This window comes from Felis catus, chromosome B2 (genome assembly GCF_018350175.1).
Source record: "Felis catus isolate Fca126 chromosome B2, F.catus_Fca126_mat1.0, whole genome shotgun sequence".
In the NCBI taxonomy this organism is placed as follows: domain Eukaryota; kingdom Metazoa; phylum Chordata; class Mammalia; order Carnivora; family Felidae; genus Felis; species Felis catus.
Genome location: NC_058372.1, coordinates 96,384,445 through 96,410,848, shown reverse-complemented (window position 1 = coordinate 96,410,848; position 26,404 = coordinate 96,384,445). Strand labels below are relative to the sequence as shown.

The window sequence follows — 26,404 nt, the reverse complement described above, 5'->3', positions numbered from 1 at the left end:
TGGGTGATGGGTATTGAGGAGGGCACCTGTTGGGATGAGCACTGGGTGTTGTATGGAAACCAATTTGACAATAAATTTCATATTAAAAATAAATAAATATTTAAAAATGTTTTTTAATGAATTATTTTAGTATGAATTAGGACAAAATACAGCTATTAGGATGGGAGCAAAAAATCTCTAAACATAAATTTCCTGTCTTATTTTAATATATTCCTAGAAATAAAACTGGAATGTATATAAATTATCCAATTAACTCTTTCAATGGAGAAATTCACATTCCGCCTGATTTCAAGGAAAGCATTCAAGGTGTTCAGCAAAAATGGTGAAAAATGTCATCTGTTCCTTCCCTAAAAGTTGTAATTTTATGGACTGTTTCAGAGGATCGACTGTCCCAGGCCACCAAAGGGCACAGGGCCATAAGCCACAAGCTGGGCCTATGCAGATCTTCATTTCGGTATAAGATTCCTTGGGTATGGTGTAGACCCTGGCTACTCCTTCAGTCTGTGAGGGTTTTTGTTGTTGTTTTTTAGTTGTGGTTTCTAACCTGGACAGCACTCTCACTGCAGTGCAAACTTTGCTCAGCCTCTGTGTGAATGGGCGCTATTCAAGGCTTGTGTTTAATGGACCGCAAATCCTCTGGCTCTGTGCTGCCTGTGAGTCTTGTTGAACTTGAGTATAAGGAGAAGGCTGCACCCAGCTGCTCATCCAGCTCTCAATACACCAGACCTATAATCAAGAGAAGTTTCAAGAAGGTACTTAGGAGAAATTAACTTTAAAATTTTTTCCATACTTCTTACCTATAAGGTACTTTCTAAGCCCTCGTTCTAAGCCACCATTCATCTTTGCTCTCTGTATTTTAATGCTGCTGTGATCATCATTTCTCTAGTTTGAGTGAACATGGGCTTTGGAGGCAGACAACTGAATTGAGCCCCAGGTCTCTCACTTCTTGGTTATATAATCTTGGGCAGATTACCTTATTAATTCATTCAAGTAAGTATTTATTGAATGTCTGTGTGTGCCAGGCACTATTCTAAGCACTAGAGACACAACTGTAGACAAGTAAATACGTTGTAACATGCTTACATTCTACTCAAGGGAGACAATAACTAAAATAAATGAATACAACTATGTAGTTTATCAGTGGTAATCATTGATCCAGAGAAAATAAACTATGAGCCTCAGTATCCTCATCAATAAAAAGAGGAAAACTGCCACCTCACAGGATGGTTGTCAGGTTAGATGAGCTAACACCTCTGAAGGCTTGGGGCTGTACCAGGGTGGATGAGACCATCAGTCTATCCTCTACCCCCCTCTCTCCCCAGGAAGCTTGCTGGCAGTCTGGTAAATGAGAGATTTCTTCCCAGAGCCTTGTGACCTGGTAGACTACAGCAAGTGTTACTGTTACTTGAGGATTAAATTGGCTAGAATAATCTGTGTAATTTATTCCAAGCTTCCCTCTCTTCGTTCAGTAGGTGCCATCCTATTAATTAATACCATGTGAATGAGGCTATAAAAAATCGGCACACATAGTTTGGGAGATACCACTATCATAATAACCTTTCCCCTTTACTACCTCTGTTGGTGGCTGTTTTATTTATTTGTTTGCTTATTACTATTTTTTAAAGTAATCTCTAACCCCAACCTGGGGTTCAAACTCACGACCCTAAGATAAGTCGCACACTCCACCAACTGAGCCAGACTGGTGTTCTGGGTGCCTATTTTATTTTATTTTTTTAATTCCTTTTTTAATGTTTATTTTTGAGAGAGACAGAGCGTGAGTGGGGGAGGGGTAGAAAGAGAGGGAGACACAGAATCTGAAGCAGGCTCCAGGCCCTGAGCTGTCAGCACAGAGGCTGATGCAGGGCTCAAACCACACACTGGTAGATCACTACCTGAGCTGAAGTCAGATGCTTGACCACCTGACCCACCCAGGCAACCACCCCAGGTGGCTTTTTAAAATATTTATAAGGTCTTAATGTTATTGGATGGCAACATTTGTGATTATGAGAGCTAACAATTTTGAACAACACAGGCAGTCAATCATGAGATCTTTTCTCTGGTGGAGATTATGTGAAAGATGAATACAAGCAGTCTGTGTCCCACCACCTGTCACTTCTAATTCCCATATTTTGGATTCCTGTACCTTGATTTCAGTGTTGATTTTGGAAAAATAAAAGAGATGTCCCTAAAAATTTTGCACTTGATTTCTGAGCCACCATGTTGCAACAATATGGTTTTAGATCTTGGTTGTTTTTCTATTCAATTTTTAAAAACTCATTTCTCTTGCCAAAATCCAGGATGTACTTTGCTGCATCCCAGCCCCCACCCCAATTTTCCCTTAAGGTATTATCTGTTTCTCTATAAAGTGTTTCATCATTTTTTCCCCCAACTTGCTTATTTTTACTGGCTTCATCCATCTGCTATTGTATCTTTACTTTTGGCTTCACTTCTTAATGTTATGTAAAAGCCAACTGAATGACCTTTTACCTTTTTCTCTTTTCCAACTTATTTTAATACATATATTCTAAATTTTGCACACTTGAACCACCTTCATTAGCTAATAGGACTGATGCACCAAGTACTAAACAAATTGAGTATTACGTTAAGATGTTCTTTTTACTAAGGAGATTCTTTTCTGATAAAAAATGTGCTTACGTGCTAACCGAGTAAAACCATAGAAAATTATGGAAGATTAATCAGGACTGCAAGTTGAGAAAAGCACTGAGCATTAAGGGAACACTCATTCATGTTTGGTTGATTTATTCCCTGCGCAGACGGATGGTGGTAGTAGGAGGTGTAATTCACAGTGCTAGCTCTTAGCCAGTGTCACTGCTTGAGTGGTAGTGTGAGTCTCCTGTGTCTGTGTAGTGTAATGATGCCTGTATTCCAGCACTTGATTTTTCTACTCCTTTGCTTCCACCCTAAATCGCTGTTTAAAAATGTGAACAAAAGGGGTCTGTATGTAAAAATTATTGTATGAGATCATTTTAACAGAGCTTTCAGTGTGATCAAAATATTATTTTTTAAAATGTCCCTATTTTTCTACATTGGTATTTTAAAATAAATCTCCAATTATCATCTGAGTGGGAAAGTCTTTGTGCGTTGTTGTTGTTTTTCTGGTGGTATGTTTAATTCCAAGGTGGCCAGCCTATATCTTATTGCAAACTTGATCAATTATGGCATTATTTTATACTTCTCTTTTATTTCAGTCACGTATCATTAAACTACTGGTGTTCAGTAATCATTTCTGAAAAGCTCCTGGCTTGATTTCTACCCTTGCTCAACAATCCCTGTGCCCTACCCCCATTCTACTTTCTCTTCTCTCTTGCTTCCTTTCTTTCCAGCGCCTGACTTCTGCCACATGCCCATCAAACCTAATTGCAGCTTTGGGAGGACTTTGGTAAGCCAGTTCCTTGGCCCCGATGTCCCTCAGGGATTTAATTCGGGTGGGATGTGCATGTGGCCCTCGAGCCATGTCAGTGACTGCTACAGCTCCCAGATTCTAAGGGCTGGTCACCTCAGGCCCTAAAGTTGTTTCAAGTCTAGGGCAGTTTAGTCTCAGGATAGATATGGCAGGAATAATACAATTTGGGTCATTTTGTCAATGGAAATTAACCTCCAGTTCTTCTGCTAATTTTACATAAAAATCTGTGACATGTGGACTATTTTTAGTCTCCCTCAAATTATAGTGCTTTAAAACAATTTTCATGAGTATTAATTTTTTTCTTTTACAACTGAGTAATATTACTGTCATTGAATTGCTAATTTTATATATATATTTTAACAGCACTTCTTTGATACCATTTAAACATTGGCCTTGTGTCTAAATCTTAGAGAAATTAAAGGTGAAATAGGAGAACCCACAAGGCACCCAACATTGGACTCTGGGGTTCATTAAATGTGGGTTAAATTTTTTTCTTGAAATGAGAAACACAACTATAATGTAGTAAGTCATCTGCCTTCCTAAAATTCTGTTATTCTTAAAATATAGTACTTTTTTCTCCAGACTTAAAAAGAGATCTGTGCTCTTATGCATTTTAGGAAATAGATCACCCTTAACCTAAAAATCTGTTGATTAACACTTGTTATTACCATTTAGGGGTATTTGCTTCATATCTTGTTTCTTTTCATTTTTTAAACAAACTATTATAACATACAGAAAAATACAAGGCTACTCTGTATATTGAACACCTATATAATGATACCCAGATTTAAAAGATTAATTTTGCCATATTTTTTTCCAGTTTTTGTCCTTGGCCTTGTTTATATGCATATGTATGTGCATATATTGAAACATAGTTGAGATATTATATATACAGTTTTATATTCTGTCTTCATTTAACATTTTAAGTATTTTTCCATGTCATTAAAAAAATTGTAATGCTTTCTTGTAACACTAAATTTGCTCTTGTATATGGACGGATTTTTTTGTTTTTAAACAGTGATATTTCTATTTCTACTTAATTTTACATTTTATTCCAGTTCTTTTGACTTTATATGTCACATACTTTACATGACTTAAAACGCTATTTTTCAAAACACTGCAGGTCGCAACTCATTAATGGATCACAAAATCAATTTAGCAGGTTGTAATCAGCATTAAAAAAAATTGGAAAGATCAGAGTATTTCTGTGATTCTTTGGCAAAAACTGCACACATTGTAGTTGATCCTTTTGTTTCAGTCATCTGTGTATAAATAAACTTAAAAAATTTTTAACTAGGGATTGCAGTCACAGTCCTAAAGACTTATTAGGAATCTTTTCAATCAACCTACTTCATGTATGTTAGATTTGACATTTATCTTTGATGCTTACATTTTTTGGATCAACTTACTGGAATTGGATATATTAAGAGTGGGATAATAAAATAGTAAAACTCTATACCTCTAGGAGTTAGCATTGAAGGGAGTTATTCTCGTGGGGGTCTGAGCAATGCTGATCTTTCCCTTATTTTGAGGTGCTTTGAGCTGACCCAAGGGTGCTGGTCCCTTCTTTGTAGGTAGTAAATTGTTTCCTTAATATTTGACTGTAAATGTACCAAAAGATTGTGATTTGGATCATGGCATAAGTGAGAATTCTGAACTCGTGAGCATACATCTCAAAAGTTTTCTCTTGTGCCCCAATTCTGCCGTCCTACCTCAGCTCTCCATCTGGAACTAATCCCTACCTTCTGTTCAGAGTGAGGACAGCCTTCTCTCATGGGCACTGATGCAGCAGTGAATTCAGTCACTTCTCCTAAATGAGGAAACAAAACACATAAACACTCCAATATATTGATTTCTCTCTATTTAAAACTTAAGGGGTAAGTCCTTCAATGTGGTATAATTCTCCAATACAGTAACTTTTCAGTGTCGCATTAAAATCTCAGCGTGTTTTTTAGAATATGTGGGGGCTTTTCTCCTGTGTGGCTATCACTCTTAAAGAATATACTCTGATTTAGGAAGAGGGACTCAATACGTGGAGCTGAATGCCTGAATGTAGCAAATGGAGAGCAGGGGAGATGAGGAAAGTCGGGAATAGTAATGGGGCTGTTTGGGTGGGATGTGTGAGATGGAGAATCTGCTGTTCTACTTCTTGAAGCTATTTATTCTCTCATCTTGTATTTTTTGGAGTCCTATTCTATGTCAGTTACTCTGCTAGGTGCAGGGCATCCAGAGATGATGAGCCTGAGTCCCTTCAAGGTTCTCACAGGTTTGTGAGGTAGTACCTGTGAGCAAATAATTAAATAGCTAGGTCGTAAAGCATTAGTGAGCCTAGGCTCTGAGCTCCAAATTACATCTAGATCTTGGCGCTTCCATGACTAATTGACTAGTGTGACTAGTAATTATTTCACTTTTCTCAGCCTTTTTTTCTAATTTTCCTCATCTGTGAAGAGGTGTTACCAGTCACCTTGCATGGATTTTGTGAGAATTAGAGCATATGCACAGAAAACAGCATGGGCCTGGCATTATAGCATGTTGTAGTTGTTGTTTGTGTCATCTCTGTCACTTTTATCAGTGTTTTTAGTGCAAAACTAGAGGTTTGTAGTAAGTACCATGAAAGCCAACGGAAGGGGCAACTACTGGCCCTCGTTCCTATACACTGCTCTGTTATAGTTCTTTGCCTCCACTGTGCATACATGTTCATATTTCTTTCTGGGTATCTGTAGAGACTCATTTGTTTGTGGAAACACTTTGTTCCTTCATGTTGGTTACTCATCCTTCCTCAGTACCCTAAAGTAAAGGAATTCTCCAAGGTTCCTTTTCTCTTCTCTTTCCTACTTTCCTCTTTTTTCTCTCCTCAAAAACTCATCCATCACTTCCTACTGGTTCAGGCATCACCTCTTTGAAGATGCTTCCCAAATCTCTGGCCACAGCATTTCCAGCTGCCTGCTGGGCATCTCCATCTGGAAGCCTTTCTTGCATTCAAAGTTAACATGTCCAAAACTGAGCTCATTAATTCCCCATTAACTCTCCTTCTTCTTCCAATCCCCGTGAATGTTAGCATCATCATCTCCAGGAAACAGGTTTGAACCTCACATTCAGCCCTTACCTTTCCTTCGCTGCATGCAGAGGGGGGAGACCCTCATGCAGTCGGCTGGCCAGACTAGCCTGTTCCACCTCCATGCTGCTGCCATTGCTCAGCTCTTCTCTTCCATCCCTGCTGCCACTGCCCTGATTTAGGCCCTCATTATCTCCCACCTGGACTATTGGAAGAAGCTACTCCTAACTAATCTTCTGTCTCCCTTTCACTGCACCCACCATGCTACTGCCAGAGTAACAATATTAGGCCCAGAGTAACAGTTTTAGTCTTTAGCTCTGATCACATTACTCCCTTGCTGACAAACCATCCCTGCCTTCAGATGGCCTGCAGAATGAAGTCGCAACTCTAAACCTGACTTTCAAGGCCCTTCATTCTTTAGGCTGTCTTTTTTCTGGGCTTGCTCACCTTCACATAGTGCCCAGATGGGTAGCCCCACAGCTCCTAAACCTGCTCCTCATTCTTCCACTTTCTTGTCACGCATAACCTGTTTCTCCTAAAATACCCCTCTTTCCATTCCATTAATCCTATCCCATTCCTACCTCCATTCTCTGCTCAGGGAAATCTGAGCACCTCTTGGCCTCAGTCTGAATGCTACCAGTCTGAATGTTAGAGGAGCACCTCTAACAAGAAGCAGTTTTCTTTCTTCCTCCATGTACTGATAGCTTTTTGTTACTCTATTATCTTTGATATCTGTTCCTTGGATTATTCAATTTAACCATATCTTGAACCTATTATTATAGCTCTTGTATTACACGACTTATTTCTTTGTATACGTCTCATGTTTGGCACATAATGTGTTGAAGAAATGGAATTTAAGATATATGGAAAGGTGCCATAGCTGCGATTTGAGGACTTGAAATATTTACAGGATTGGGTTAAGGAAGAGAAATTGGCCAGTAGTTATGGAAAGATTCAACGATGCGGTGAAAACCGCAGTTAGCCATAGAAATCATAATGTGAGAAGGAAACAGAGCTGGGGTGCACAAAGTTTCACCTGATATTCAGTCCTTATTTCCTTGAAATTGTGTACCTATTAGAATATTAGTGTATGTTTGCTGTTCATCTGTTATAGATCTAGGGCAGAATTTTGGAGGAGGCCAAGTTTCTCCCCACCTCCAAAATTCAAGTACAGACTTTTCTGGGTGTCATTATATTTATTATAAACATATAATTTAAAAATAAAATATTTTAAATATAATTTAAAAGTACTGCTATACCTATATTAATTAGCTAATTTTCTAGGACTACATAGTATCCAACATCTACTGAAATTGAATTGAAATATTACTTGAGATTTGGTACTTCTCTAGTTTGTCAACCATGCTACCCCCACATTTCTTTTTCTTTTTTAAAAGTTTTTTAAATGTTTATTTTTGAGAGAGAGACAGAGACAGAGCATGAGTGGGGAAGGGGCAGAGAGAAACAGAGATATGGAATCCCAAGCAAGCTCCAGTCTCTGAGCTGTCAGCACAGAGCCTGACGCAGGGCTCGAACTCATGAGCTGTGAGATTATGACCTGAGCCAGTCAGACGTTTAACAGACCGAGCTACCCAGGCACCCTGCTACCGCCATATTTCTCATTGACTACTGCAAAAGCCTCCTAACTGATTTCCTCATACCACTGTGTTTCCTTCTTTCCCCTCCAACCAAGTCGTTTCTCCACTGATGACAGGATTTTCTGGGGTTGTTTGTTTGTTTGTTTGATTTTAAATATCATGTCACCAGGTGCTTAATAAAATACTGCCATGGCTTCACATTGCTCTTTAGGTAAAGAGCAAAAGTCTTACCATGGCCTGTTTGACCTGTGTGGTCTCTCCTGTCTCTCCAGCCTCATGTCGTACGGTGTGCTCTCAGCCTCACATATACCTGTTTTTGTGCAGCAGATATACTCCTCTGTTCTGTTCTCTTCCCACCATCCCCTCTTACATCCCTTGCTCTTCCTTTGGGTATCAACTCAGTCATTGTGTCCTCAGGGAAGCCTCTGACTTTGCTTGCTAAGTCAGTTCCCCTATTATAAGCCCTCACAGTACCATCTTTTTCGTTTGTGGCATTTGTTACTGTTGTAATTTTGTTTATTCACGATTCTTTCATTATTTCCAGTCCCTTCCGCTCACTTGCAAGTTCCACAAGCTCTGTGACCGGTTTAGCTTGTCATTGCACCTCTGCCTCGCACAGCGCCTGATGTATGGAAAGGGTTCAGTCTGTATTAGTTGAACGAACGAATGATGAAGTTTTTGTTTACATTGGCTAAAAGCACAGTTCTGCAGAACTTTAGTGATAAAGATTATGAGGTACTAAATACTGCTTTCGTTCATGACATTATAATTTTGATGACAATAAAGGATTCTTCCAACTTTTACACCTATTATACATATTGTAGAGTATTGGATAATTAAATAAGTGAGGTGAGACCATAAAGAACCCAGAGTAAGGAAAAACTTCAGATGTCACATAGGCCAGACTCCTCCTAAGGTATACATCAGAGGCTGTGCAGCTTCCTGAACGTCTCTGTTAACGAGGGACTCAGCATCACCAGCGGCTACTTCGTGTTTTCTTCATGTCAAGTCAAAATTGTCCTGCCATATTTTCTATAGGGTAATGTCAGTTTCTACAGTAATTCTGTCTCCTCTACAGACAGAAGGAGCCCCTTCCGATAGTAGACAGCTCTTGTGAGTTCCTCTAGCTTTCGTTCTCCTTGCTCTTCCCCTCGCACGCTGTGCTCCTGCCATGTTGGTTCTGGAAATAGCTGTGTCCTCCTGTCTTTCCTCCAAACCTTCACCCGTATTGTTTCTTCTTCGGAACACTTTTTTTTCCTTCACTTCCCCTCCCAGCTTTACCTCCCCTGGCTACCTCCTTTTCATCTTTTAGGTCTCAGGTCTCTTTTGCTCCCAGTTATGTTAGTTTCCCCTTCTTTCTCCTCCCTCAGTCCTTGCTCATCCCCTAGAGTAGCTCATGCCACATTTTACTGGGATTATTAATCCAGACTGTATTATCCACAAGAAGGGGGACCACAGCTCACCAGTGCTCATCATCATGCCCTTGACTGTTGTTTAGTACTATGCCTAACATGCAGTAAGCATTCATTACATTTTTGCCCCAATAAATTTGAGAACGCCAACTTTACCATTCTCCAAGCTAGCATCTGTAGCTTTTTCTTGAGGCATGCATGTGGTAGTGTAGGATTCACCATCTTCTAGACATGTTCTAGCTGTTTGGTGTCCATCCTGAAGAGAGGCACTAAGAGCTCATGCTGTTTCAGGCCTGGACTATGTGAAACATACTATCTCTGTAAAGTTAGAATCCTAGGGATTTTTTATGCTCAGGAGCAAAATTTCTTATTCTCTGGTTGTGAGCTAATTTTGAGCTGTGGACATTATCAGTTTATCTTAGTACTGTTTTATTAAGAGTGTTAATGAAGTAAATTTAAAGAAGTGTTTGAAAGCAGATTTTAAATTTACTTAAGCTGTTCGTCTATTCTCTGGTTGTTAACACTGACTTGCATGAAAATTAGTGGTCAGAAGGTGTGCTTTTCTGACTGTTCTCTTGATTTCTATTAGCCAGTCCACTATAGGCTATCTTCCTGACCTTTTCAGAATGTGTTCTAAAAGTGTCAAGTGTTTCAGGGATATATGATGTTTGCAGGGGTTGGGGGTGTGTGGGAAGAATTCCTTAACTTTTGTTATTTGGGGAGGTAGGAAAGGAAACTTCTAAGAGATTATGTGTGTGGGTAGAATGGGCTAGGCTTTGAGAGATAGGAGGAGAAATGGACTAGAAGAAAGAAAAAATACGAGTTGAGAAGAAAATAGGTGGCAAAAAAGTAATAAGGACAGAGAATGTAATTTTCTGATTATGTGATCATCTACCATGTGCTTCCACAATGTTATATGCTTTACTCATGTTGCCTCTTCCATACAGTGACTATGGAAAGTAAGCATTGCTAACCTCGTTTTATAGAAGAGGTAATGGTCTCCAAGTCCTACAGCTAATGAATGGGAGAAGAGTTTTTGTTAAACTTGTTTCTAAAGCTGCACTCTTCTAATTTGACTTAGTAAGTAGTTTTTGTATATGAGCTGAAGATGATTGGAGAGTCATTATAGCATGATGGTTAAGAGTGTATGTAGATTGTAGAGCCAGTTGGCATGGGTGGTCACGTCTTTGCTTCATCGAGGCTCTACCGCCTGCCAGCTAAGAGCAAGTTGCTTGATCTCTTTGTGTGCCTCATTCTCCTTATTCATCTGCAAAATCAGGGTAATTGTGGTGCCTTCCTCTTGAAGTTGTCCTGAATTAATTTAGTTAATATGTAGTAAATTGTTAGAACAGTTCTTGGCATATGTGAAGCACTGTATAAGTGTTGGCTGTTGTTGTTTGTGTGTGTCTCCTGTGAAAGGTCCCGTCTCTGAACTTTGAAGATGTCAAAAGTGTTGCCACAGCTGTTTCATCAGCATGATTGAGTCAAACTTTTCTCAAAAGTAAGCCTTTCAGAGTTCTTACCATGTCATCATATCTTCATCCCTAACCAGACTCAACCCGCAGAACATAAGCACAGGCTCACATACAGCATCACCCTCCTCTTTTCCCTTTCTAGAATTAAGAGCCAATTCAGACCTTCTCTTTAATATTATCATCTAAGAAGGGAAGAATTCACCTTTGGTAATACATTAATAAGGATCCAAGAGCATAAGTTAAAATTTGTAATTCAAAGCAAAAAGCTTAGGAAGTGCTCCCATTTTACATTTACTTGTTCCAAAATGGAGTGCTTCCCAGCCTCCCTGCATTTCGGGTCTACAGGATTTTAAGTAGAAAGCTACATGATAATGAAGAGCTTTGGATATTTCTGATGATTCTTTGTTGCTCTTGTGATATAACAATGGCTGTAAATTAACTTTTTTTTTTCCTAGGAAATGAGAACTTCTTTTTAAAAATTACTAATGCCTCAAACTTGCTGATGATCACTTACTGCATTGTGGAGAAATATAATTAGAGAAGGAGCTATATCTATTCCTTTTCAGAGAACCTGAAGTTCTGCCTTATTTTGAAACCAATGAGGGTACAAAGGGGGCCTTTTTAAAAATTTGTTTGAAGGCAAAGGGGCAAAAATTTTCCTTAAGTAATGAACTAACTCATTAATTTTGGCTATATTAATTTAAATTAGTTCTTTGTTCAGAATTTACGAAGGAAGACTTAATAATTTAATGGAGTATTATATTACAAACTTTTAATGCTTGTTTCACTACATTCAAGAACTATGTTCATAACATGTACATAATACCTATTTGATTAGTGCTCATGAGCTTTGTTCTAAATATTAATTTATTATAATATATTGTCCATCTTTCGTTCGCTCGTTCTTTCCCTTTCTTCCTCTTTCTTTCTTTCTTTCTGATGATGATGATGCCATTTAATTCTTGTGTGACACCCATTTGCAATACTTGGAGATAAACAAAACAAAACAAAACAAAACATGTATTCCTGGCCTTAGTTATAGTAAAAATTATGGAAATTCAATACTCATAGCAAAAATAAAATGACATGCTAAGTTAAAGCCATATTGTTGTCTAGAATGATAATGCTTTCCATAAATAATAGGAAATGGCAACACTTGCTGATGGCATACATTTCCATTTTACTTACCAAATAAATTTTTAAGTCATTTGAGTTTGTCACTTTAATTCTCTGAGTATCTTCTCTACGTGTGAAGACAGAAATCATTTTTTGCCCCTCTCCCTTACCACCATCATCACCAAATAACATCACTTCATCTAAGCCATACAATTTGTATTTCAGTTGCTGTCAGCTACCATAAAGCACTTTAAAACTATGGGTTGAGCAGATGGTTGAGATTGTGAGATGTAGGGTACAGATCGTAGGAAAACCCAGAAACAGGAGGAAGCCAGATCATTAGGTCCCACAATTGGAGACCTAAAACCAGCCCTGGGTTTCTCTAGTTGATTCCTGAACTCATGACTTCCTCCTGTTAGCTCTTCCCCCAATTCTGTTTCTGTGAACAAGTCCCATTCTCTGTCTTTGGAAGTATAGGTGAATGGTAGCAATTTCCTAACTTGATCTGACTGATTCTGTGAAAATATGTTAATCCTCTTCTTTCTTTGTTGGCAGGGGGCTTGTACATGAGAGCCGGCATAACCTCCAGTTGAGGGGCTTGGTGGTGTTACTTATTTCTAAAGCAGCTGGGCCCAGCAGCATGAATGCATCATGTCAGAACTATGATATGGTCAGTGGGATCTATTCATGGTAAGAAGAACTTAGTCTTTTGACATCGCTCTCTAAATTGTGTTTCCTCTTACTGAACAGTGGTCAGTGGAAATCACTATTTAGTTTTTTGTCATTCTCTGATTCAAGGATAGATTAAAATATTTTATAAGGTTAAAAATGTATTTTTATTGTTCTCTTTTTAAAAGTTCACTTATTGATTTATTTAAGCAGTCTGTACACCCAGTGTGAGGCTCAAACTCACAACCCCGAGATCAAGAGTCGAATGCTCCTCCAACTGAGCCAGCCAGGAATCCCCACCTTTTATTAATGTAATTTTATTGCTCTTAACAAGTCTGACAGACTTAGCAGCTCCATGCATAACTGGGGAATCCCTGTACATTTGTGTTGAAAACTTTCATTTCTACTCTGGGCATTTATAGGTTTCTATTCATGAGGTGCCTGGGTAACTCAGTCAATTAAACATCTGACTCTTGATTTCGGCTCAGGTCACAGTCATGGGATTGAGCCCTGCCGTGAGCTCTGCACTCAGGTAGAGCCTGCCTAAGACTCTCTTTCTCTCTCTCTCTGCCCCTCAACCCCCTTTGTGCTCTCTCCCTAAAATTAAAAAAGATAAATTTCTATTCATGACTACCTCTCCTTGATTATCATGGTATCATTGTATTTTTATAGAGATTTACTCTAGGATTTACGATTTTAAACCTATTCAGAATGATAACCTAGTTATAAAATAATGATGCAGCTATCATTTTAGGAGAAGTAGTATACTTCAAATGCTGCATCATTTATTTTATTATGCTTCTTTTTATGGTGAAGAGGTTTTTACTAAAGTTACTTAGGGTAAGAAATTTTTTCTCCTTGGGGCACCTGGGTGGCTCAGTCGGTTAAGCGTCTCACTTCGGCTCGGGTCATGAACTCGCGGTCTGTGAGTTCGAGCCCCGCGTCAGGCTCTGTGCTGACAGCTCAGAGCCTGGAGCCTGTTTTGAATTCTGGGTCTCCCTCTCTCTCTGCCCCTCCCCTGCTCATGCTCTGTGTCTCTGTCTCTCAAAAATACATAAACATTAAAAAACTTTTTTTAATAAAAAAAAGGAAATTTTTTTCTCTTCTCTCATATGTTTAGACTAAACAATAAATCTATGAGAGGACACCCAGGTGGCTCAGTTGATTGAGCATCTGACTTCAGGTTATGATCTCATCATTTGTGAGTTCAAGCCCCACATTGGGCTCTCTGCTGTCAGTGCAGAGCCTGCTTCAGATCCTCTGTCCCCATCTGTCTCTCTCTGCCCCTCCCCTGCTCACACGAGAGTACATGCTCTCTCTCTCTCTCTTTCTCAAAAATAAGTAAACATTAAAAAAAATTTATGAGTATGAGTCATTTTTGCTACATATAAAACAAACTTAAAATTTTCAGTTTTATTTTTTTAAATCGCTGCATATTTTTAGTAACAGTGTATCAACAATAACTTTATTTAATTTGATATTGTACATGACACTATTAAAAGGCTCTAGAGAGCCTCTAGATAGCCTGTGCAGGTGGACTTTGGCATGTGAAATTAAAACCACTCCAGGAGTGCCTGGGTGACTCGGCTGAGTGTCCAACTCTTGAGTTCCTCTCAGGTCACGGTCCCAGGATTATAGAATTGAGCCGCATGTCTCTGAGAACGGGGCCTGCTTGGGATTCTCTCTCTCTTTCTCTCTCTCTTTCTCTTTCTCTCTTTCTCTTTCTCTCTTTCTCTCTATCCCTCTGCCCCTCTCTTCCTCTCTCTCTCTGTCTCTCAAATGAAAATAAATAAAACCATTCTAAAAACATGGGTGACAAGGAAATTTTCCTCACCAAAGGAAGCATTTCTAGGAAGTTTGACTTATGGTTAATATATCTTACAGATGTACTTTAAAAATTGATCCATACCTTAGGGGTTTTTTTTATTCCTAGTAGTCTTATCCATTCATTTTTTTCTTATATAATATTCAGAGATGACTATTGCTTACCAGCTAAGAAGTCTGATAATCCTTCCTCATTAACAAGCAAGCAGGCAAAGTTATTAATATCATGGCTACAGATGACCCCTCCTTCAGGGTCAGGATAATTTTGTAGACCTTTTACCATTTATCCATACAAGTATCTTCACTGGAAGGGATACCTTGGTGTCATTTTCAGTTCCTACTCACTGTGAAATAATTTGTTTGCTTAGTGCTTTGTAGGCTCCTGATCATTTTTATGATGGTTATCCCATTTGATCCTCACAAAATGCTTTAGATGAGAGATGTCGTTATACTTATTTTAGTCTTGAGCAAACTGAGATTCAAACATCCTGAGACTTTCAAGGTGGCACAACTGGCAAATGAGAAAAGTTGAGGCTTCAGCTACAGTACTTTTTCTTCCAAGTTTCATGTTATTTTCTTGATTCTATTCAGTTCTCTTTTTCTTTTAATTTTTTAATGTTTATTTATTTTTGAGAGAGAGAGAGAAAGGTCGGGAGGGATAGAGAGCGAGGGAGACACAGAATTCGAAGCAGGCTCCAGGCTCCATGCTGTCAGCACAGAGCCTGATGCGGGCCCGAACTCACAAACTGCAAGATCATGACCTGAGCCGAAGTCGAACACTTAACTGACAAAGCCACCCAGGAGCCCCTCCATTCAGCTTTTCTCATCCAATTTGAAGAATTTATGTCACATATAGGTTAGACTATCCATTAAATGAGTATACCAAAAGCAGTCTTATGCCTGTATGTCTTTGCAAAACTTCTGAATGGAAAGTAACTTGGCAAATCTTTTACACATCTATGTCCTTCCCCAATCTGTTTGAATTAGAGCTCAAACATTATGCTATGAGTTTTATAGAAAGTTGTTGACTGAGTTTATCAGTTAAATTAACTAGAGAAAATACATAAAGATCTGTAATAAGTACCAATAACCTGTTAGTCTCTGGAAAGCAAATGGACCTCATTTTCACCTTGTATCCCATGTATCTCTGTTGCCTTTAGGAATTCTGTTGCTTTTCAGTCTGCTGACTTTGACTCTATTTAATTGGCCAGGCCTCTGCTCTTGAAATTGGTTAACCATACATACCTCTGATGAACACCAGCTATGTTTTATTTTCTCTCATCCTAAAATAAGCCTTGGAAAGTACTACTTGATGCATAATAGGTGTTCAATAAATATTTGTTTCATAAATGAATCATTCCCATTTTACAGAAAAATAATCTAATACTGAGATTAAGACTTGTCTAAAATCTTCTAATTAGAAAGTGATAGAGTTGGGATTTAAATCCTGATTCTGCTCTAAAGTGTATACTCTTTATACTATGCAGGTGCTGGTATCTGTATGCGCACAGTGCACCGTGATGTGACCTTGTGTTGTGAATTTCTTATCTAGCAACTAAGAAACAGCTGCATCACCTTCTGATCCTTTACAGGAACAGAGCACATTTGGCAGATGGTCATAGTAATATGAACAGTTGTAAAAGAACTTTGCAAAACAGTAGGTGGTACATTATGAGTATAAAAACTTTATAAATAATATAAATGGATTTCATATTCAAGTGTATAGAATTGACAGTTACATTTAGCAAATAATCCTGGTGGGTTGTTCTAGGTTATTTTCTATAATCAAACTTGATCTGGTAAGTCGTTGGTGATGCTTGTGCGTTTTACATACTTGTTAATGTGAAAATGTAATTTAGCACAGTACTATGAGAAACCATTAATTTGTTTCTCTACCCCTGCAGTCATTTGTTTGGCTCCTGCTTCCTTAATTGTTCAAGTGTAACTTTTGCTGGAGGCTTGTATCTATAATGCCACAGTGAATTATTTAACATTTGAGGGAAGTACTGACTTGGGAGCTTTTTAATTCACCTCCAAACTGCTGGGATTTACATTGTGTTTTTCTCTCATAACCTTGACTTTGAGGTCAGATAATGGGACCTGAGTAAATTACCTAAGGGACCAAAAGTGAGTTAGGTGACCTCTTTTGTTTGGCCTAAGGATATAACTGATGGATGTAACCTGTGGATATGTTTAGTAAACTTATCATTTAATGGCCAAGAGAGGCAGAAGTTAGGCTAAAATGTAATAGCTACATTTTGAAAAACAGTTAAGAGAGCTACATTTATAAAAACGCACTATAAACATCTACCATAGCCTTTTGCCAACAAGGCAATGAACTTTAGTTATTCCACCAATCCTGACTTTAAAAAATTGGTTGCAAAAGTGATTAGTCAAAAACGTATTACTATAATGTTGTATGATAACAGGTGGTGACTATACTTATTCTGGTGAGTACTGAGTAATGTGTGGAATTGTCACATCACTTCATTGTACATCTGAAATTAATATAACATTGTATGTCAACTATACTTCAATAATAAAAAAATTAATTTTTTTAAAAGTATTACTGGGGTGCCTGAGTGGCTCTATTGGTTAAGCATCCAACTCTTAGTTTCAGCTCAGGTCATGACCTCATGGTTCATGGGTTTTAGCCCCACATCAGGCTCCGTACTGCTGGGGCAGAGCCTGCTTGGAATTGTCCCTCTCTCCCCCTTCTCTCTCTGCCACTCCCCTGCTCAGATGCTCTCTCTCAAAATAAATAAATAATTAAAAAATAACTAAAGTATTACTAAGTTTACAAGTACCCCTAGCCACTCCCGAGAAAATAAGTTTATAACTTCCTGTTACTATTAATGATAGGTTACTTTTATTTTCTGTATAAAAAAATTATAATCCATAAAACATGATATTACAAACTGTGGACTTCTGTAATATAACATGATTATTAAGTTTAAAGAAATTCAGGTGAATTTTTTTTTTTTTTTTACTAATGCTTCAGCTTTCTCAGTTGTTTTAGCAAGAATTGACTCAATTATTTCTCATCTAACAGATATAAACAGACCACATATTTTCTTTTCTTTTAATGTTTTTTTATTTTTGAGAGAGAGAGAGAGAGAGAGCATGCGAGCGCAAGCCCGGGAAGGGCAGAGAGAGAGGGAGACAGAATCCGAAGCAGGCTCCGTTCCGTCGGCACAGAGCCTGATGCAGGGCTCGAACCCATGAACCATGAGATCATGACCTGAGCCTAAACCAAGAGTCGGACGCTTAAATGACTGAGCCACCCAGGCACCTCCAGACCACATATTTTCATTCTATCTTCATTGCCTAAAATTTCCCAGCATCTTTTGTTAACTCTGGCAGACAAGATTGAAACAAGTTTGCCAAACACATTTCTCCCTGACTATTCAGCTAGACCACCTTGCCCAGGTACATCTTTATAGTTCACCAGTTCCTTGGACAGAGTATTTATTGTTTTATTGTTTTATTTTTTATTAAAAAAATTGTTTTAATGTTTATTTTTGAGAGACAGAGTGCCAAGCGGGGGAGGGCCAGAGAAAGAGGGAGACAGAGAATGGGAGGCAGGCTCCAGGCTCTGAGCTGTCAGCACAGAGCCTGACGTGGGGCTCGAACTTACGGACCTCGAGATCATGACCTGAGCCGAAGTCAGACGCTCAACTGACTGAGCCATCCACGTGCCCCAGAGTATTGTCTTAAATCTTTGCCTGGCTGAACTTCCGTATAACATAAATGTAGTAGATCGGAATAAACATTGGAATCACACATTTTACAGAATGTGACTTTGAGTAGTTTAACAGGGACTGTGTCTCACAGCCCCTATACTTGTTATGTCCTTTGCAACCTGTAATTCAGGATGTACGCTGTAAAGCAGACTCTAAAGTACTCTTCATGGAACATAAAAAGGTCTCAAAAATTTAACCTAGTTATATTTTACCTACTAGGTAAAGTAAGAGGTAAAGTGACATTTCAAAGAAGAAAAGAAACGTATTAGTGGAAAATCATTCACAAAAACAAAAATAAAACATAACAAGAAGTGCTACAGAATATCTACTAAAATTTTAAAAATCCCATCGAAAGTTTGTTTTTCTCCATATTGTGACCTATTCCTTCTTTTACTGCATTTTATTTCCTCACTTCTGTTATCTACAGCTTCCATCCTGGTGTCTCTATGGCTTAAAGTTTTACTGGTAGGCTTTACACTCTTCTGTGTTTGTGTTGCCCTCAACTCCATTCTCCCTGTTCAGAGGGGAGGACAGTGAGCTGCTCCTGGGGAGCCAGTGCAGTGACAGTGTTCCTTCCTGGTGTCAGGTGAGCTGATGAATAAGAAGAAAATTATGGACTGATCATTTTCTGTATTTATTTGTAATGCTGATAACAGAAGACTGTGTATTCTGTGTGCTATTAAACATAGTTCAGATGTTCTGTTTTCTCCATGGTACCCAGCATTCAGCTGGGTAACACATATTCCTAACACATAGATGATGGCCAGTGACTATTTGACCATGGCTGATTAATAATAACAACAATTTTAAATTATTACTTTAAAATTTTTTATTATTCTTTAATCTCTAAGCAAGAAAGACCTTCCTAAAAGGTTCCAGAACTCTGAAACTATAAACAAAAAAATTAACCCATTTGACTGCACAGAAGATAATTCTTCAGTGGGAAAAAATAACCATAAGGTCAAAAGAAAATGTCAGAGTTACAAAAATATTTGCAACATATGTGCCAAAGGGCCAATTTTTAATAAACAAATCAGAAGAAGATAATACAACAGAAACATGGACTAAGGAAATGAACAGGCTACTCAGTGAAGAAGAATTATAGATAGTTAGAAATAAAAGGGGGAAAAGGCTAGAATTCATCATAGTGGACAAATTAAAACAAAAATCACTGTTTTCCCCTGTCAGATTGGCAAAGATTAAAAAGTTTGTTATTTCAAACATTAACTAGCTTGTTAGTTAAATTGTTAGTTAATTGTTAGTAAGAAACAATCTAAGCATCTACCAATAAATCACATGTTTTTATGGATGTAAGGGAATATGAAATGAATGCTTGAAAGGATTAAGGAGGTCTGTTTGGCAAAGATTAAAAAGTTTTGGGAGCCTGGGTGGCTCAGTCAGTTGAACGTCTGACTTCAGCTCAGAGCACGGTCTCACAGTTCGTGAGTTCAAGTCCCACACTGGGGTCTGTGCTGACACCTCAGAGCCTGGAGCCTGCTTCAGATTCTGTGTCTCCCTCTCTGTCTCTCTGCTCCCTCCACCACTTGTGCTGTCTCTGTCTCTCTCAAAAATAAATAAACAGGGGCACCTGGGTGGCGCAGTCAGTTAAGCGTCCGACTTAGGCCAGGTCACGATCTCGCGGTCCGTGAGTTTGAGCCCCGTGTCGGGCTCTGGGCTGATGGCTCAGAGCCTGGAGCCTGTTTCCGATTCTGTGTCTCCCTGTCTCTCTGCCTCTCTCTGTCCCAAAAATAAATAAACGTTGAAAAAAAAATTAAATAAATAAATAAATAAACATTAAAAAATGTTTTTTTAAGTTTGTTAGTAGGAAAAAGTTAGTTACTTAGAAAATAATTTGTTAACTAGCAGTTATAAACAGACCACATATGGGGCGTCTGAGTGGCTCAGTCGCTGAAGCATCCGACTTCAGCTCAGGTCATGATCTCACAGTATGTAGGTTCAAGCCCCGCATCAATCTCTGTACTGACCTCTGAGGGCCTGAGGCCTGCTTTGGATTCTGTGCCTCCCTCTCTCTCTCTGTTCCTCCCTCCCCCTCTCAAAAATAAATAAACATTACAAAAAAATAAACAGACCACATATTTTCATTCTACCTTCAAAATTTTTCAACACCTCTTATTAACTCTGATAAAAGGGATTGAAACAAGCTTGCCAAACATAGTTGCTTTTCTTCCTGACTATTCAGCTAAACTACATTGCCTTGCTTTGGGATAGCTACAGCATTTTTAGTTATAAGTTTTATTTTAATCCAACCACCCTTTGATTTAGCAAAATTGCTGATGTGTTAACATAAATGCTCAAAGATGTATATATAAGAATGTTCTTTGTAGCATAGTTTGCAAGAACAACAACAACCCCCAAAAAAGAAACAATCAAAGCATCCACCAGTAGAGCACATGTTGTTATGGATGCAAGGGAATATGAAATGAATGCTTAAAAGGATGAAGGAGGTCTGTTTGTCTGATCTGGAAAGATCTCAAAGAATCAAGAAGAAAGCAAGATGCAAAAACATTACAATTTGATCCCATTGGGGCTTGAGTAGGTGGGCATTAGATTTTTTGTATGCATGGAAAATGCTTTAAAGGAGACACAAAGAGTTGTTAATAGTGGTCCTTTTGGGGAGGGGCAACTGGTAGGGGGCGAAATGGGATGAGAGACTTTATTCATTTTATGCCCTCTTCAGTGTCTGAATTATTTTTTAACTGTATACATGTTTTACTTACACACTTCATAAAAACTGGTGAAAAGCAGGCAGTTAACTTAAACTTACTATTAGAATGAGGGCCTTAGAGACCCTGGACTGACCTGGACTTCTTTTTTTTTTTGCCCTTTTTGACAAGATCAAATAACCTATGAAAATGCATAAAGTATAGTTCTGGCTTTTTTAAATAAAGAAACCAGGAGTGAATCAAAATGATGAACCTTTTTGTTTTACCATCCATGTTAAAATGGACACCATAATTTCTTGGTAACTATGCTAATTCCTTTTCAACTCAGTATTATTCAGGTAATTAAGGTTAATTAATGATCATATGCTAAAGTCATTGTTGGGCTCCAAGAACTAATCATAAAAAAAGCATAATAAACATAACTAGAAGTTAAATCTAGAAAACCATGGCAATAAAATGATATTAACATTGCTTTCTCCTCTGAGAAAAGTTTGTCAGACTTGGGATGCTGTCACAGAAGGAGTGGGAGAATATTTGGAGGCCTAAACAAAATCTTAATTTAAGGAGGAAGGTGGAGAAATAGAAAAACTGTGAAAGAAGCAAGTTTTGTTGTTGTTTATAAATCTTTATTTTTTTTTATTTTTTTAATGTTTATTTATTTTTGAGACAGAGAGAGACAGAACATGAGCGGAGGAGGGGAGAGAGAGAGAGGGAGACACAGAATCCAAAGCAGGCTCCAGGCTCTGAACTGTCAGCATAGAGCCCGATGCGGGGCTTGAACTCATGAGCTGTGAGATCATGACCTGAGCTGAAGTTGGACACCCAACCGACTGAGCCACCCAGGTGCCCCTGTTTATAAATCTTTAAATTTAGAGAATTGGTCTTGGTCTCACCTGAAAATATTATAGTTCATAACTTATCATTTTAATGTGGTACTAACTGATTTCTGATGACTTCCAGTTATGGTAACAGTAGACTGTGACTATCAATCTTCACCTTCATACTGCACATTACAGTTTGTCTAGTACTTAAAAATGCCTAACAAAAACAGGAAACCATATTTACCTTGGGGATGACCAAATCAAAAAAACACCTTAAGAAATGAGGCTTAAGTGGGAACGTGTTGATCATATTATTTATTTAGGGCTCAATCATATTAACATGAAATAATCAATATTGAAATATGTAGCATTGAAAGAGTTATTTTTTTTTTAAGAGGACGTATGTAAATGTTAGTAAAGAGTCTAGAAGAAACCTCACCTGCCTGATAGTGACAGTGGTTGGAAGAAGTAGGGAGGGGGAAGGTTTGGGAACAGCTATAGGGACGTCATCAAAGGGGACTTTGTTTGTAACATTTAATTTTTTTATGAAGAGAATCTATTCGTATTATTTTGTATGACTAAAATTAACATGAAAATTAAAACAAAGTCCTATTTCATACTTATAAAGCAATAAAAACCTATTTAAGAAATGTATCTTTTTGTACTACAAGAACCTTGAAAATGAGGAGTGCTTATTGACAGTGATTTAAAATGATGATGCTGAATAATTGAATTTAGAGTAGGCTTTTGAAGATAATTTCCTAAAGATATCTCGGCTCCCTTTCAGAGAGATCTCAAGAGATAAAAGCATGTGCAGTTTGATTACATATTCCTATTGATTGTACTCCACTTACAACAATAAAAATAAACTCAAGATACAAATCTAGCTATATTACTAATTCATTACAACTAGTACTTATTTTCTTCATTAACTTTTTATTGTTATTTTCAACGTACACAGCATGCACAAATGCAGCAATTATATGTTGAACAAGAAAGGGGAAGGCTCTTTATGTTCAGCGTACTGTACATCACAAGTCATTGCTTCACCAAGGCTGTTGGAAAAACACAAAATAAGAACAGCCTCTTACAAAACAAGTATAATTAACCACAAAAAGTAGATGGGCACAGCTACTAATCTATTCAGTGGAGAGTTCGTGTATCGTATATAAATATCTCGCTATAGATTAGCCTCCCTAGCTACATCACAGCAAAAAACACACTGCATAAATTGTTTTGGTATTAGTGAAGAAGTTTAAATCTTTTCCTTAAAGAAGGGCTATGTGTTGACTAGCAAGAAGCCACAGTCAAAGGCAATGTCCAGTGTCTAATTTTGCATTTTAAACAGGGCTTAATTAAAAAAGTTTTTAATGTTTATTTTTGAGGGACAGAGAGAGACAGAACACCAGTGGGGGAGGGGCAGAGAGAGAAGGAGACACAGAATCCGAAGCAGGCTCCAGGCTCTGAGCTGTCAGCACAGAGCCCGATGCAGGGCTTGAACCCATGAACTGTGAGATCATGACCAGAGCTGAAGTTGGCGCTCAAACACCTGAGCCACCCAGGCGCCCCTAAACAGGGCTTAATTCTTGACACTTGTGATAGCAAAATGTTAGTTTTATGTAGTAGAAGACTTGCAGTCACTTAAAATGTTTAGTGACAAAGTTTGCTTAATAGCTGTGTGACCTAATGTTGATCCTTTGAACCCAGGCTCAAGGCACCCCCACTGGTAGACAGTGTGGTGTAACAGAGACATGGGTACAAGTTCTAGAGATCTGGGTTCTTGTCACAGATGTGTAACTGATTAGCTATTTGACCTAAGCAAGCCACTTAATCACTCTGTGATTATTTGTCTGTAAGATGGGGATAAAAATGGGCTTCAGGTCAAGGAGCTCAACTGACAGGGCACATATTCAGCTAGGTTCAAGTAGTGTGTGGTCCAATATGGCACATCCTGACTACCTCCTTTCTGCAAGGCAGGGCCTGAGCATTGAGGGAAATGCAAATATTAATAAGAAATAGTCTCTGACCTCTAGTGACAAGTAAGAATACAATTTATGCACCCAGTAGCCTTCTGACACTATTGATGCAGTTTCATTTCTAGACCTCTGTTTCTGGAACCTAACTTTTAGAGCTATAACCATATTCACTATGGGTCCACAGTCCTTCCATATTTAATTAAATCGAATTTGTATAATTCAAGACAGATAATCCTTAACACTTCTTGCATAAGATGCTATTAGAGAACTGGCATCTACAGTGCCTGAGGAACTCCTTCTCCAATATGTTCTTGGACTTTTCTTCTCACTCTTGGACTCTGTAGCTGGGTGATAGTGATAATAGAGGGAAAAGAGCAGATAATCAAGTTAGTTTCTCTAATCCTGGCATCCTTCTTCTCTATAGTTACTGGTATCTTGGGTCTTCATTTTCTTCTATTAAGATTCCCCTATTCCCTCCTCTTCTGCTCAAGCTTTTAAGTTTGTAAGTGGAGTAAAATATCCTTAATTCTTCAATGGTGTCTCATTCCCTACAGGATTAAATACAGATTCCTTAACACAACAATTCCTAGTGGCCCTAGAATAGAAGTGAAGAAGGTAAAAACATGACCAAGAAAAGGGTATGTGGAAAGGAATGCTTGACCTAATAAATTATTTAAGCTTGGGGCTCCTGGCTGACTCAGTCAGCGGAAGCTGCGACTCTTGGTCTCGGAGTCATGAGTTCAAACCCCACGCTGGGAGTAGAGATTACTCAGTCAATAAATAAAAATAAGTTATGTAGGCTTGACTGGGGAGTCCAAAATTAGGGAAAAAATAGTGATCAGGGTCTGGAGGTCTTGATGATTTGTATTCTGGATTAGAGTAGTAATGCAGTCAGAGAGCTCAAAGGTTAGGAGGTTGTAGATAGAAAGTAGGAGGTTCGTGGGAATGCAGGCTGGTGCAGCCACTCTGGAAAACACTATGGATGTTCCTCAAAAAACTTAAAAAAACCAAAACTACCCTACAACCCAGCAATTGCACTACTAGGCATTTATCCAAGGGATACAGGTGTGCTGTTTCGAAGGGACACATGCAACCCCATGTTTATAGCAGCACTATCAACAATAGCCAAAGTATGGAAAGAGCCCAAATGTCCATCTATGGATGAATGGGTAAATAAAATGTGGTATATATATGTACAATGGAGTATTACTTGGCAATCAAAAAGAATGAAATCTTGCCATTTGCAACTACATGGATAGAACTGGAGGGTATTATGCTAAGTGAAATCAGTCAGTCAGAGAAAGACAAAAGTCATATGACTTCACTCATATGAGAACTTTAAGAGACAAAACAGATGAACATAAGGGAAAGGAAATAAAAATAATATAAAAACAGGGAGGGGGACAAAACATAAGAGACTCGTAAACATGGAGAACAAACTGAGGGTTACTGGAGGGGTTGTGGGAGGGGGGATGGGCTAAATGGGTAAGGGGCACTAAGGAATCTACTCCTGAAATCATTGTTGCACTATATGCTAACTAATTTGGATGTAAACTTAAAAAAAATAAAATTTAATTTAAAAACTAAAAAAAAAAAGAAAGAAAGAAAGGAGGTTCAGATTGAACATTTCAGAAGTAGGACAGTTCTGAATGGTAAGTTCAGCTGTGCCTGAAAGTGAGGTTGGCAGCATATAGTGGAGATTGAATTGAGTAGATTGAGAAACTACAAGATGGGTATTTCATGTGATTGAAGTCACCCAGGAGAACAACAGAACTGAATGAGACGCCAAGGACTTCGATGAACACAGAGTAACAGAAGAGAGGAGGACAGTGGAAAGTAGTCACAAGAACAGTGGTTTTCTTAAGATGGTAAATAATGAGAGCACTGGTCCCACCTCTTAACTCCTCAGCCTGTGGCTTATAAATGGTTAAGCGTATCCACTCATGAAGATACAAGGCTTTCAGTACTCCAGGAAAAGCCATGGCTGTATTAGAGCCAGAACCTAGAGGGAATGTTCTGTGAATTTTTAGATCACTTAACACATTGTTTTGTAATGACTAATTTATGTATATGTATATGTTTTCCCACTAGACAGTACCTCCTAGAGGTAAGGACCTGCGTTTTAGTCATCTTCCAACCCACCACTGAGCATTCTGTTATATTTTGTATCTTTGAGGCACTTCTTGTGTGTCTTGTATTAATTTGTATACCTATTTTATCCCTCTCCTAGATTTGTTCATTCACTCATTGAATGATTCATTCATTTATTCAACAACCAGCACCTTGCTATGTACCAGGCTGACTGTGATGAATACAGAAAAATAGTAATTATTACTATGCTAACACATACTGCATTTTTAATATGTCAGGTACCATTTTCATGTGCTTTATATATATTAAGTTATTTAGTCCTCATGACATTCATTAAGAAAATATTGCTTTGCTTGGGAAACAGACTTAGAGAAATTGAATAACTTGATCAAGTTTATAGTGTAAGTAAATGGCAGAGTTGGGATTGAAACCCCATTTGGCCACAGCATCCATGCTCTTTCCATTATTGTAGGTAGCCTCTGGATTAGGGTGCTCTAACATATTTTCTTACTTATC

At 38.3% G+C, this 26,404-nt stretch overlaps 1 protein-coding gene and 1 long non-coding RNA gene across 5 annotated transcripts in view; one reads left to right on the top strand and one right to left on the bottom strand.

Annotated features, from left to right (window-relative positions):
* The window catches only part of PDSS2 (decaprenyl diphosphate synthase subunit 2), a 288,760-nt gene that overhangs the window by 94,417 nt on the left and 167,939 nt on the right, over positions 1–26,404 (top strand). For all 4 annotated transcript variants that reach the window (XM_011282517.4, XM_045057896.1, XM_045057895.1 and 1 more), the window contains exon 2: positions 12,636–12,770. In XM_011282517.4, the coding sequence (XP_011280819.1) occupies positions 12,636–12,770 (135 nt within the window). The remainder of the gene's footprint in view (positions 1–12,635; positions 12,771–26,404) is intronic.
* Positions 185–5,699, bottom strand: LOC109499820. The gene is made up of 3 exons (XR_002742393.2): positions 5,632–5,699; positions 5,167–5,234; positions 185–726 (listed from the first exon to the last, which is right to left on the bottom strand). It is a non-coding gene; the product is annotated as an uncharacterized LOC109499820 (long non-coding RNA).